Below are 13,725 nucleotides of genomic sequence, written 5' to 3'. Positions count from 1 at the left end.
CCAATAAGTGAGCCAGAGTATGGGGAGACAACCCAGTTAGGTTCTCTTGCAAACCTGGTAAATTTTGACTTTTCGGGAAGTGTCATTTCTCCACCTTGCCTTTACCATCTTCTGTCTTAATGCCTTAGGACTGGGGCTTGAACACTCTATGAGTACATTAGGTGACTAATGAATGCAGGCCTGAAGAGCATCCAGTGAAGGATAGCCTTCTCATTCCTTTCTGCTACCTGCCCCTTGTCCTGTCTCCCCATGGCCTACAAGGGGGTCAAGGACAATCAGGTGGAATCAGAGCCAGTACTCACTGAATTCTGTGCACCTGAGAGCAGAAGTCAAAGATATCCACAGCACTTTCCAAAGCATGAGTGACCTCGTCAGGTGCCTTTTCCCCAGGGAAACCAAAGACACAGAGGAAGGAGCAACCCTGTGAGGGAGAGAGTCAGCAAACACAGCTGGTGGGCAGTGAGCTGGACAGTGAACTTGAAACTGGACAGGCCAGAAGGCCCAGTGGAGTGTTGGCAGTAATTTTCACTTTCTGAATCAGGCTTCATCGTGATTTCTCTCACGCCTATTTTACGTTTAGTAAACTTTATATATATAAACTTCTGGTCCATCATTAACTGTAGGCGTTGAGCCCTGGAGAAGGCCTTACTTTTGCTCTAGAGGTGAGAAGGAGTTATACTGAGCAATCTGTGTGCACTGTCCTGTCTACGCTCTCCTGTGGCCAAGGTCTGAAGTCTAAGAAGCAGCACTGGGCAGTGGAAAAGTCCCAGCTCCAGATTCACAAAATCTGTGTTCTCAGGCCACTTCCCAACTGTGGAAATTTGAGTAAGTCAATTATACTCTATAAACCCCAGTTTCTCGATCCGAAAATGGATATTATATAGACCTACCAAGGTTTTGGCTACTAAAAGGACTAATGTTATACAGAGGAGCCCCGGTGGTGCGGTGGTTAAAGCAATTGACTGCTAACCGAAAGGTCAGTGGTTTGAAACCACCAGGGCTCTGCAGCAGAAAGACGTGGCATTCTGCTTCCATTGAGATTTACAGCCTTGGAAACCCTACCGGGTCACTATGGGTCAGAATTGACCTGACAGCAGTGGGTTTTTTGGGGTTGGTTAATGTTATATTTGGAGTCCCTGAGTGGTACAAATGGTTAATGCACTCAACTGATAACCAAAAGTTCAAGTCCACCCAGATGTGCCTCAGAAAAAAGGCCTGTTGATCTACTTCCAAAAAATCAGCCATTGAAAACCCTACGAAGCACAGTTCTACTCTGATACACATGGGGATGTATGAGTTGGAATTAACTAGACAGCAAGTAAAAAAATCTCTAAAAAGAATATGACCAAGTGTCAGATCCTAAAATGGGCTGGCTCAGTCTTGTGTATGCGTGTGCTTTAGATGAAGATTTACAGAGCAAATTCATTTCTCATTAAACAATTAATACACACATTCTTTTGTGACATTGCTTGACAGCCCTGTGATATGTTAACACTCTCCTCTTCTCAACTTTGGGTTCCCCATTTCCATTTGTCCAGCTTTCCTGTTCCCTCCTGCCTTCTCATCCTTGCCCCTGAGCTGGTGCGCCCATTTAGTCTCATTTTGTTTTATGGCCTTGTCTAATCTTTGGCTGAAGGGTGAACATCAGCAATGACTTCAATACTGTGTTAAAATGTTGTCTAGGGGCCATGCACTTGGGGTTTCTCCAGTCTCTGTCAGACCAGTAAGTCTCGTCTTTGTGAGTTAGAATTTTGTTCTACATTTTTCTCTGTCTGGACCCTCTACTTTGATCCCTGTCAGGGCAGTCAGTGGTGGTAGCCAGACACCATCTCGTGCTGGACTCAGTTTGGTGGAGTCTGTAGTAGTTGTAGTCCTTTGGACTGATCTTTCCTTGTGTCTTTGGTTTTCTTCATTCATCCTTGCTCCAGAGAGGATGGGACAAGTGGAGTATCTTAAACGGCCTCTCACAAGCTTTTAAGACCCCAGAATCTACTCACCAAAATAAGATGTAGAACATTTTCTTTATAAACTATGTTATGCCAATTGAGCTAGATGTCCCACGAGATCATGGTCCCCAGCCCTCAGCCCAGTAATTAGGTTCCTCAGGAGTCTGGATGTGTCTACGAAGCATTCATGACCTTGCCTTGGTCAAGACGTACTGGCTTCCCCAGTATTGTGTACTGTCTTACCCTTCACCAAAGTTACTACTTATCTATTGTCTAGTTAGTGTTTTTCCCTCCCCATTGCTCCCCTCCCCTGTAACCATCAAAGATTGTTTCTTTCTGTGTGTAAACCTTTTCATAAGTTTTTATATTAGTGGTCTCAGACAATATTTGTCCTTTTGCGATTGACTTATTTCACTCAGCATAATACCCTCCAGATTCATCCATGTTGTGAGATGTGGCGTAGATTCATTATTGTTCTTCATCCTTGCAGAGTATTCCATTGAGTGTATTTACCATAATTTGTTTATCCATTTATCTGTTGATGGGCACTTAGGTTGTTTCCATCTTTTTGCTATTGTGAATAATGCTGCAGTGAACATGGGTATACATGTATCTTTTCGTGTAACAGCTCTCATTTGTCTAGAATATATTCCTAGGAGTGGGATTACTATATCATATGGTAGTTCTATTTCTAGCTTTTTAAGGCAGCACCGTATCATTTTCAAAATGATTGTACCATTTTACTTTCCCACTAGCAGGGCATAAGAGTTCCAATCTTCTCACAGCCTCTCCAACATTTGTCATTTCCTGTTTTTTTGATTGGTGTCAGTAAAGTCAGGGTGAGATGGTATCTCATCGTAGTTTTGACTTGCATTTCTCTAACGGCTAGTATTGCCATACCACCCAGAATTCGCCTGATCTTATCTGATCTTGGAAGCTAATCAGGGTTGGGCCTGGTTAGTACTCAAATGGGAGACTGCCTAGGAATACCAGGTGCCATAGGCTTTTGGAGCCTTAGTGGTATAGTGGCTAAGAGCTCAGCTGCTAACAAAAAGGTTGGCAGTTCGAATCCATGAGCTGCTCATTGGAAACCCTATGGAGCAGTTCTACTCTGTCCTCTAGGGTCACTATGAGTTGGAATCGATTCGACAGCAACAGGTTTGGGTTTTTTGGTTTTAATGATTAATGATCACGAGCATTTCCTCAGGTGTCTGTTAGCTCCCTGACTATCTTCTTTGGTGAAGTGTCTGTTCATATCCTTTGCCCATTTTTTAATTGGATTATTTGTCTTTTTGTTGTAGAGGTGTTGGATTTTCCTGTAAATTTTAGAGATTAGACTTTTGTTGGATTTGTCATAGCCGAATTTTTTTCCCCGGTCTGTAAGTTCTCTTTTTACTGTTTTGGTGAAATCTTGATAAGCATTAGTGTTTAATTTTTAGAAGATCCCAGTTATCTAGCTTATCTTCTCGTGTTTGTGTATTGTTAATTATGGTTTGTATCCTATTTATGCTGTGTATTAGGGCCTCTAGCATTGAACATATTTTTTTTTTTCTGTGATCTTTATAGTTTTTGGTTTTATAGTTAGGTCTTTGATCCATTTTGAATTAGTTTTTTTGTATGGTGTGAGGTATGGGTCCTGTTTCATTTTTTTACAGATATACATCCTGTTTTGCCAGCACCATTTGTTAAAAAGACTGTTTTTTCCCCATTTAGTGGACTTTCGGCTGTTATTGAGGATCAGGTGATGGTAGGTGGATGGATTTATATCTGGGTTCTTGATTCTCTTTCATTGGTCAATGTTTCTGTCATTGGACCAGTACCAGGCTGTTTTGACCACTGTAGCTGTCTAGGAGGTTCTGAGGTCAGGTAGTGCGAGGCCTCCTACTTTACTCTCCTTCAATAGTTCTTTACTTATCTGGGTCTCTTTCCTCCCATATAAAGTGGGCAATTAATTTTTCCATCTCTTTAAAGAGTGCTGTTGGTATTTGGATCAGAACTGCATCGTATTTGTAGATTGCTTTGGGTAGAACTGACATTTTCACAATGTTGAGTCTACCTATTCATGAGAATGGTATTTTTTTCCATTAATGAAGGTCTCTTTCGGTTTCTTGCAGTTATGTTTTGTAGTCTTCTTTATATAGGTCTTTTACATGCCTGGTTAAATTTATTCTTAAGTATTTTAATTTGGGGGGGACTATTATTATAAATGGTATTTCTTTCCTTATTTTCTTTACATAGTTCTTTTTATTGGTGTATAGAAATCCAACTGATTTTTGTACATTTATATATATCCTGCTACTCTGCTGAATTTATTAGTTCCAGTAGTTTTCTTGTGTAATCTTTTGGTATAGTATCATATCATCCACAAATAGTGATAGTTTTACTTCTTCCTTTCCAATCTGGATGCCCTTTATTTCTTTTTCTTGCCTTACTGCTCTAGCTAGAATTTCCAGCACAACATTAAATAGGAATGACGGTAAAGGGCATCTTTGTCTTGTTCCTGTGCTCAGGGGGAATGTTTTCAGACCCTCTCCATTGAGAATGATGTTTTCTGTTAGTTTTGTATAGATGCCCTTTATTATGCTGAGGAAGTTCCATTCGATTCCTATTTTATTGAGAGCTTTTATCAGGAATGGGTGTTGAACTTTGCCTTTTCTGTGTGGACTGAGATGATCATGTGATTCTTTTCTTTTGTTTTATTTATGTGGTGCATTACACTGATTGATTTTCTAATGTTGAGCCATCCTTGCATACCTGGTATAAATCCCACTTGGTAGGGGTTTTTTTTTTTTTTAATGGTGTTGAATTCTATTGGCTAGAATTTTGTTGAGAATTTTTGCATCTATATTCATGAGAGATATTGGTCTACAATTTTTGTTTTTTTGTGGTGTCGTTGCCTGGTTTTGGTATCAGGGTTACACTGGCTTCATAAAATGATTTTGGAAGTATCTCTTCCTTTTCTATATCCTGAAATAGTTTGAGTAGTACTGGTGTGAGCTCATCTCTGAATGTTTGGTAGAATTCTTCAATAAAGCCATCCGGCTTTTTTTGTTGGGAGTTTTTAAATTATCTTTTTAATCTCTTCTCTTGTTATAGGTCTGTTCATATTTTCTAGCTTCGTTTGTGTTAGTGTAGGTAAGTAGTGTGTTTCTAGAAATTTGTCCATTTCCTGTATATTTTCAAATTTGTTGGGATACAGTTTTTCATAGTACTCTGTTATGATCCTTTTTATTTCACTTGGGTGTGTTGTAATGTCCCCCATTTCATTTCTTAAATTTGCATTATTTGCTTCCTCTCCATTTTTTTTCTCCATTTTTTCTTTTGTCAGTTTGGCCAGTGGTTTGTCGATTTTGTTGATCCTTTTAAAAAGCCAACTTTTGGTTTTGTTTGATTCTTTCTATTGTTCTTCTATTCTCTATTTCATTTATTTCTGCTTGACCTTTATTATTTCTTTTCTTCTGGTGGCTGTGGGTTTCTTTTGCTGTTCTCTTTCTTTTTGTTTGAGTTGTACAGCTAACGTTTTGATTTTGTCCCTTTCTTCTTTTTTGATGTGTCCATCTATTGTTATAAATCAACCACTGAGCACTGTCTTTGCTGTGTCCCAAAGGTTTTGGTATGCTGTGTTTTCATGCTAGTTTGGTTCTCAGAATATTTTTGATTCTGTCTTTGATTTCTTCTATTACCGAGTGGTTTTTAAGCAAGGTGGTACTCAATTTCCAATTGTTTGATTTTTTTCCTTACTCTTCCTGCTATTAATTTCTACTTTTATGGCATTATAATCTGAGAGGATGCTATGTATTGTCTCAATTTTTTGGATTTTGTTGAGGGTTGCTGTGTGGCCTAACAAGTGATCTATTCTGGAAAACGTTCATGTGCGTTGGAAAAGAATGTATACTTTGGAGTTGTTGGGTGGAGTGTTCTATGTATGTCTGTGAGCTCAAGCTGGTTGATTGTGGCCTTTAGGTCTTCGTAACTTTGTTGAGTTTCTTTCCAGATATTCTGTCCTTTACTGAGAGTGTGTGTTGAAGTCTCCTACTATTATTGTGGAACTGTCAATATTTCTTTTCAGTGCTGTTAGAGTTTGTTTTAGGTATTTTGGAGCCCCATCATTGGGTACATAGATATTTATTATGGTTATGTCCTCATGGTGGATTGTCCCTTTAATCATGATATAATCTCCTTCCTTGTCTCTTATGGTGGATTTTGTTTTAAAGTCTATTTTATGTGAGATTAGTATTGCCACTCCTGCTCTTTTTTGGTTGCTCTTTGCTTGATATATTTTTTTCCATCCTTTAATCTGTAATATATTCATGTCTCTGTGTCTAAGATGTTATTTCTTGTAGACAGCATATTGATGAGCCCTGTTTTTTCAATCTGTTCTGTCACTCTGTATCTTCATGGGTGTGTTGTAGCCATTTTCGTTCAATGTGATTATTGAAAGGTGTGAGTTTCTTGTTCTCATTTTGTAGTGCTTTTTTAATGGTACTGAAGTTTTCTTTGTTCCTCTTATTCTTCTGTGCTGAATTTCTTTTTGGATTTTTTTTTTTTCATTTCTTTCATTTTAGTAGATTTTTTGTGTACTGAGGCTTTATGTTTTTCTTATTTGCTGAGTAGGTTTTTTAACTTTCTTTGTGGTTACCTTAAAATTTACCCCATCTTCATAAGTTTGAGCCAGTCTTTTATTACTTGATATCACCTTGATTTCCTCTCCATTTTAAAGTTCTATACCTATACTGCTTGTTCCCTCTTTTATTGTGCTGATGTTGTTGTCATTTATAGATTGACATCTCTGGTTCCCTGTTGTTAATCTTTTAGTTTTGGTTTATCCTTGAGAGCTCATTACCTAGGTTGGTATCTGGTTGAGGCTCTCCTGGGTCCTATATTTAGGTTGTTGTCTGATGTTTGTTCTCTAATTAAAGGACTCCCTTTAATACATCTTGCAAATTTGGTTTTGATTTTACATATTCCGTTAATATCTTTTTATCTGGAAATGTCCTAATTTTGCCATTATATAGAGTGAGTTTTGCAGGATATACTATTCTTGCTCAGCAATTTTTTTTCTTTCAAGGTTTTATATATGTCATCCTGTGGCCTTCCTGCCTGCATGGTTTCTGCCAAGTAATCAGAGCTTAGTCTTATTGATTCCCGTTTGTATATGACTTTTTGTTTTTCTCAAGCTGCTCTCAGGATTCTTTCTTTGTCATTGGTTTTGGTGACTGATTATGTCTTGGTTATTTCATTTTGGGGTCTACCCTATATGGAGTTTGTTGAGTTGATTGGATGGTCAGCTTCTCATCTCTCATGATATTAGGGAATTTTCTGTCAGCAATTTTTCAATGATTTTGTGTTTCCCATTTTCTCCCTCTTTATGGAACTCAGACCACGTACAACTTTTTGCTTTTGTTGTATCCCTCATGATTCTCAGGTTTTCTTCATTCTTTTGTCTGATTTTTCCTCAAAGTGGTATCCAAAGATTTGTTTTCAATTTTGCATATCTTGTCTTCCATTTTTTCAAATTTGCTCCTAAAACCTTCTATTGCACTGTCCATTTCTGAAATCTTGTTGTTTATCTTTTGGATTTCTCTTATTTTTTGTATGATTTCTAGTTGTTTATTTTGAAATTTTGTTCCTGTATTATTTTCCTGAATTCTTCCATTGCTGTGTATGTGTTTTCCCTGATTTTGTCTGTATTTTCTGATTTTTTCTATTTTTTATCTACGTTTTCCTTCATCTCTTTCCTAATCTCTTCAAGAGCCCTGAATATTATACTTTTGAATTCCCTATCAGGTTGTTCCAATGCCCTTTTCTTCTACCTGGAGGTCATCTGGTGTTTTATTTTGGTTGCTTTCTGGAGCCATTCTATCCTGTTTTTTTTTTTTTAATACGTTTGATATCATCTGCTGTCTCCAGGATATTCAAGAGTTATTTTGTTTATTGATTGTAGATTTATTTGTTTCATTCTGTTTTTGGTTTTATTTCGTTATGTCTTGGCAAGTGGGCTGGGTGTGTTTTGTTGCTTGTTCATCTGTGGGCATACTTCTTACCACCTTGTGCAGGTCAGCAGGTCAGCTATTGTGCAGCAGGACAGGTCCAGCAGGGGGAGGGGAAGAGATGGGTCATTTGCAGCACCAACTGGGGCTGACAGTGTGGGGTTGGGGACAGTGTGGGGCAGAGTCTGGGGTTCCTGCCTATGCTACTCTGAAATATCACGCTAGGTGCACAGTGCATATAGAAAGGAGGGAAGGGAGAAGTTGTGATGTGCAGAGCTAAATGGGTTAAAGAAAGAAGGGAGAGAAATAGAAGTAAAAAAGAATGAAGGAAAAAAGTAAATAAAATGGCAATGCAGTAGGATTTGGCACACGGGGGCAGCGCAGACCTGGGGAGGCCGTGTGCCAGTGGCTCTCTAGCTGAGCTTTGCAGCTCAGCCTGTTAAGAAGGGATGTATGTGGCACATAGGGCTAGGCAGGGGGGAGAAAGGAAAGGAAAGAAAGAGAAAGGAGAAAAAAAAACAAAAACAACAACAAAATAAATACAGTGCTAAGGGAGACAGCTGTTGGGGGAGGGTGGAACTGAGGTGCTGGTGAGCTGGTATCTCTCTCACTGAGCAGTGCAGCATGGCCCCTCAGAAAGGAGTGACGGCAGCACAGGGCCTAGGTGAGAGAGAGAAGGAAAAGGCAGAAGGGGAAAGATAAAAATAAAAAAAATATCGCACTGAGGGAGCTGGCCTGTGGGTTGGCAGAGACCTGAGGAGGCCATGTGCCAGAGGCTCTCTAGCTGAGGAGTGCAGCCTGGCCCACTGAGACATGGGGGGAGGCAGTACATAAGGTTATGTGGGCAGGAGAAAGGAAAAGAAGGAAGTAAAAGAGAGAGAAGAAACAGGAAAAAAAAATAGTACTGTAGGAACCTGCCAGTGGTGGCAGCATGGAACCAGGGAGGCCATACCATCGCCTCTCTAACTGAGCAGTGTGTAGCACAGCCCTGTCAAGAAGTGGCGGTGAAGGCACATGGGGATACTGGGTGAGATAAAGGAAAGGAAGGAAGAGAGAGTGACAGAAAAACAAAAAAGCCAAAAAACAATAACAAAAAAAATAAAAAATATATGGCTCTGGGGAGCCTGCCACTGGGGGGCAGGTGGACCTGAGCAGCAGTAAGCTGGTGTCTCTCTGGCCAAGAGACCATGGCCACTGGAAAGCAGCAGAGGCCATGCAGAGGGAAGAAAGTTGTGGGCAGGAGAGCATGTATCCCTGATTACCAGGTGCTCTGTATCCTTTTGGGAGACCCATGAAGTTGCCTTCTTGTACTCCCTGTCCACATTCTTTGGTGGCTGAGGTCCAAGATGGTGAAGCCATGCCACGTTAGCTGGTATGGGACGTCCACTCTGTAGCTCTCCTTGTTCTCTGTCAGTTTCTTATTCTATTTGGCGCTTGCTCAAGTACTTTATCTCTTCTTTTGATGCTAAGGGTTCCAGGATTGACATTTGTGTCTGTTTTACTTAGTTTTCCAGGTCTTTGCTGCAGAAGGCAGCACGGTGCTTCTGTTGGCTCCGCATGGCGCCATGTTGGCTCTGCCTCCCTGGGATGCCTTGAAGTGAGGGAGGAAGACCTGATTCTAGATATGTGTTAAGACTAGAGGATAACTCCTTGGGATATCTTGGATATTTCGCCTAGTTGCTTGACAAAGTGACCATTTGACTCAATCTGCTCCCTTTGACTCAATTCCACAATGCTAATAGCAGCTCTCATTATTTGAGTATTAACTGTGAGTTAGGCACTGCAACAATGGCTGCAGGCACATTATATCATTTAATCCTTTCAACAATCATTTGAGGCAAGTGCAAAGATGAATAAACCAAGTCTCAGGAAAGTTTAGACTTGCTTAAGTCACACAGTTAGGGAATGTTGGAACCATGTCTTCAAGACACCAAAGGCTGTCCTCTTAGATTCTATCCTCTTTTCTTATGAAAATGAATGAATAATGAAAAGATACTTTAGCTTGCCAGGCAGGAATTAATCAGTCCCTCAGGACTCTCATAGCACAGGGTTTATTCTTCTCATACAGAATTTAGTCTTTCTACTTGGTGTGTAATAATGTATGTGAGTTATTCACCTTTGCTGCCCACCTTATAAAAAATACTCAATAATCGCTTATCGAATCTGTGAATGAGTGGAGGTGAGGGGCAGTAATTAAGTAATCTGCTTTTAAGAGATAAAAATACTCAAGATGGAGAACTAGTTCTTACTAACACTTCGGGTAGTTATATGATTTTTCTTTGACTTGATTAAGAGTAGATTAAAAACACTGGGAACTTGGAGGTGAACCAGGCATAGAAATAAAAGAGGAACTAGAGGTGCAGATATGGCAGGTGGGGGTTACCAGAAACAAGCTTCTGGGGTGTGAATGTTATTAGACACATGACCTAAAATCACTGGTAGATGGATTAGACATTAGAAATACTTATATGTATAGTGAGAGGAAGTTGAGCATAGTGGTTAAGAGCGCAGACTGGGAAGGCAGACAGCCTGGGTTTGAATTTCAGCCCCATGATTTACTAGATGAATGACCATCAGCAAAACCTGATCTTGCCTTGTCTTAGCATCCTCATGTATAAAATTGGGATAATAACAAGAACATCTACCTCTTAGAGTAGTCATGGGGACAAAATGAGTTAACATTACGTAAAGTGTTAACAATTTCTGGCACATAGGAAGTGCCATATCTGCCAGGTAAGCTATCATTATAATTATAAATAAAGTCTGATATTTCTACACTAAGTCTCTAGTGTTTATTCCCTCCATCACACTAACATCCCTAGGCATGAATGCTGACGTCAAACTATTGTTATGTTCCCATTCCTTAGCTCACATTTACCTTGTCAAACATGAAGACTTTATTGATTTGGCCTCGGAATACCCTCAAGACAGAAGTGATGTGCACACAAGCATCCTGGATGGCCTGGCCTATGTCTTCTGGTTTGTCATGGTCCCTGAACATCAGGTTCACGAACACAATTGTCACTGGGCGAAGCTCAGACAAATAACCCCGAAGCTGTTTGTCATCAATCTGCAAGGTAGAAAGAAGCTTTCCTTAGCATGTGTGCAAGGCAGTGGCTCCTTCCTCATGAGGCCATTCCCACCCCCATACTACAAATCATCACCAGAAGGAAAGTGGTGTTTTGAGATTTTCTGGGGAAGCTGAAGTTATCAGGATGTCAGTTACCACATGGCAGAGCCAGCTTGGAGTGGAGCAGATGGAAATGGATGTACTATTAAAATCTCTTTCATTGGGGACTTGAAATTTTTTGGCCAACTACCACTTGTTATTTTTTGGCCAAAAACCACTCTCTTGCCCAAAGTGCTAGCTTTCTCATGCCAATATGAGCCATCACAATAACTGAAAGAACTGTTCCTCTTTGCTCTTTTATATTTATAGTTTGGGCAAAGAATAGCAGGCCAAGTAATTCAACCTAATACTTTTTATATTATTGTGTTTTAAGTGAAAGTTTATAGTGTAAATTAGTTCCTCACTTAAAAATTTGAACAAAAATTATTTTGTGACATTGGTTGCAGTCCCTGCAATGGGTCAGCACTATTCCCTTTTCCACCACAGGTTCCCTGTGTCCATTCATTCAGTTTTCCTGTCCCTTCCTGCCTTCTGGTCTTTGTTTTTGGGCAGGTGTTGCCCATTTGGTCTCGTATATATGACTAAACTAAGAAGTACATTTGTCACATGTGTTATTGTTTGTTTTATAGACCTCTCTAATCTTTGGCTGAAAGGTGGACTTCTGGAGTGGCTTCAGTTCTGAGTTAGCAAGGTGCCCGGGGGCCATAGTCTTGGGGCTCCTCCAGTCTCTGTCAGACCAGTAAGTCTGGTCTTTCATTGTGATGTTGAATTTTGCTCTATCCGGGACCCTATGTTATGATCCCTGTCTGAGTGGTCAGTGGTGGTAGCCAGGCTCCATTTAATTCTTCTGGGCTCAGGCTGGTTGGAGGCTGTGGTTCACGTGCCCCAACAGTCCTTTGGACTAATATTTTTCTTGTGTTTTTGGTTTTCTTCATTCTCCCTTGCTCCAGATGGGATGGGGACCAATAGCAGTATCTTAGATGGCCACTCACAACCTTTTAAGATCCCAGGCGCTACTCACCAAGATAGGATGTAGAACATTCTCTTTACAAGCTATGTTATGCCAGTTGACCTAGATATTCCCCAAGACCACAGTCCCCAGTCAATTGTATTTACTCAGTCTCTCAAGGTGTTTGGATATGTCTAGGAAGCTTCTACGACTTTGTCTTGGTCAAGTTGTGCCGAATTCCCCTATATTGTGTGCCATTTTTCCTTCACCAAAGTTAACACCTGTCTGTTCTCTACTTAGTAATTTTCCCTCCCTAGCCCTCTCCTCCCTCATAACCATCAAAGATTGTTTTTTTCTGTGCCTCAACCTTTTCTTGGGTTATTATGATAGTGGTCTCATATAATATTTGTCCTTTTGTGATTGACTTATTTCACTAGCATGATGCCCTCCAGATTCATCCATGTTTTGATATGTTTCGTGGATTCATCATTGTTCTTTATCCTTGTGTAGTATTCCATAGTGTGTATGTGCCCTAATTTGTTTATCCACTCCTCTGTTGATGGGCACTTAGGCTGACTCCATTTTTTGCTATTGTGAACAGTGCTGCAGTGAACATGGCTGTGCATATATCTATTCATGTGTCGCTCTTACTCCTTTAGGATATATTCCTAGGAATGAGATTGGTGAATTGTATGACATTTCTATTTCTAGCTATTTAAGAAATCACCATACCGTTTTCCAAGTTGGCTGTAACATTTTACATTCCCACCAACAGTTCAGAAGAATTCCAGTCTCCCCGCAGCCTCTCCAACATTCCTTATTTTCAGTTTTACAGTTTAATGACAGTAATGTTGGGTGAGATGTTATCTCATTGTGGTTTTGGTTTGCATTTCTCTAATGGCTAAATGATCACCAGCATTTCCTCATTTGTCTGCTAGCCACCTGAATGTCTTCTTTGGTGAAGTGTCTGTTAATATCTTTTGTCCATTTTTTAATTGGATTATTTGTCTCTTTGCTCTTGAGGTGCTAAAATATTCAATCAGCTTTACAGATTAAGCCCTTGTCAGATATGTTGTAGCCAAAAATTTGTTCCCAGTCTGGAGGTTCTCTTTTTACTCTTTTGGTAATATCTTTTGATGAGTGTGTTTAATTTTTAGGAGCTTCCAGTTATCTAGTTTATTTTCTGGTGTTTAAGCATCATTAGTTATGGTTTGTATTGTATTTATGCCAAGTATTAGGGCCCCTAGCATTGTCCCTATTTTTTCTTTGTTTTAGGTTTTCTATTTTTTTTTTTTTTTTATTTAGGTCTTTCATCCATCTTGAGTTATTTTTTGTGCATGATGTGAGGTATGGGTCATGTTTCATTTTTTCACAGATGGAAATCCAGTTTTGCCAGCACCTTTTGTTGAACAGATTGTCTTCCTCCATTTAGTGGACTTTGAGCCTTTGTCAAAAATCAACTGCCTATAGGTGGATAAATTTACATCTGGGTTCTCAATTCTGTTCCATTGGTCTATGTGTCTGTTGCTGTGCCACTACCAGGCTGTTTTGCTACTGTGGCTGTATAGTAGGTTCTAAAATCAGGTAGTGTGAGGACCCGACTTCGTTCTTCTTCTTCAATAATGCTTTACTTATCCGGGGTCTCTTCCCTTTCCATATAAAGTTGGTGATTGGTTTCTCCATCTCATTTAAGAATGCTGTTGGAATTTG

The 13,725-nt window shown here is 39.8% G+C and overlaps 1 protein-coding gene and 1 pseudogene across 1 annotated transcript in view; one reads left to right on the top strand and one right to left on the bottom strand.

Moving 5' to 3' along the window:
• Window positions 1-13,725, bottom strand: part of ADCY10 (adenylate cyclase 10) — a 194,853-nt gene that overhangs the window by 144,914 nt on the left and 36,214 nt on the right. The window contains exons 8-9 of the mRNA XM_049881318.1: window positions 10,815-11,006; window positions 303-421 (exon numbers count right to left, since the gene is read on the bottom strand). Of these exons, the coding sequence (XP_049737275.1) occupies window positions 303-421; window positions 10,815-11,006 (311 nt within the window). The remainder of the gene's footprint in view (window positions 1-302; window positions 422-10,814; window positions 11,007-13,725) is intronic.
• LOC126074207 (uncharacterized) lies at window positions 2,833-2,951 on the top strand (annotated as a pseudogene).

Source organism: Elephas maximus, chromosome 3 (genome assembly GCF_024166365.1).
Source record: "Elephas maximus indicus isolate mEleMax1 chromosome 3, mEleMax1 primary haplotype, whole genome shotgun sequence".
Taxonomy (NCBI): Eukaryota; Metazoa; Chordata; class Mammalia; order Proboscidea; family Elephantidae; genus Elephas; species Elephas maximus.
The sequence above is the reverse complement of the archived record's forward strand: the minus strand, read 5'-3'. Positions and strand labels throughout refer to the sequence as shown.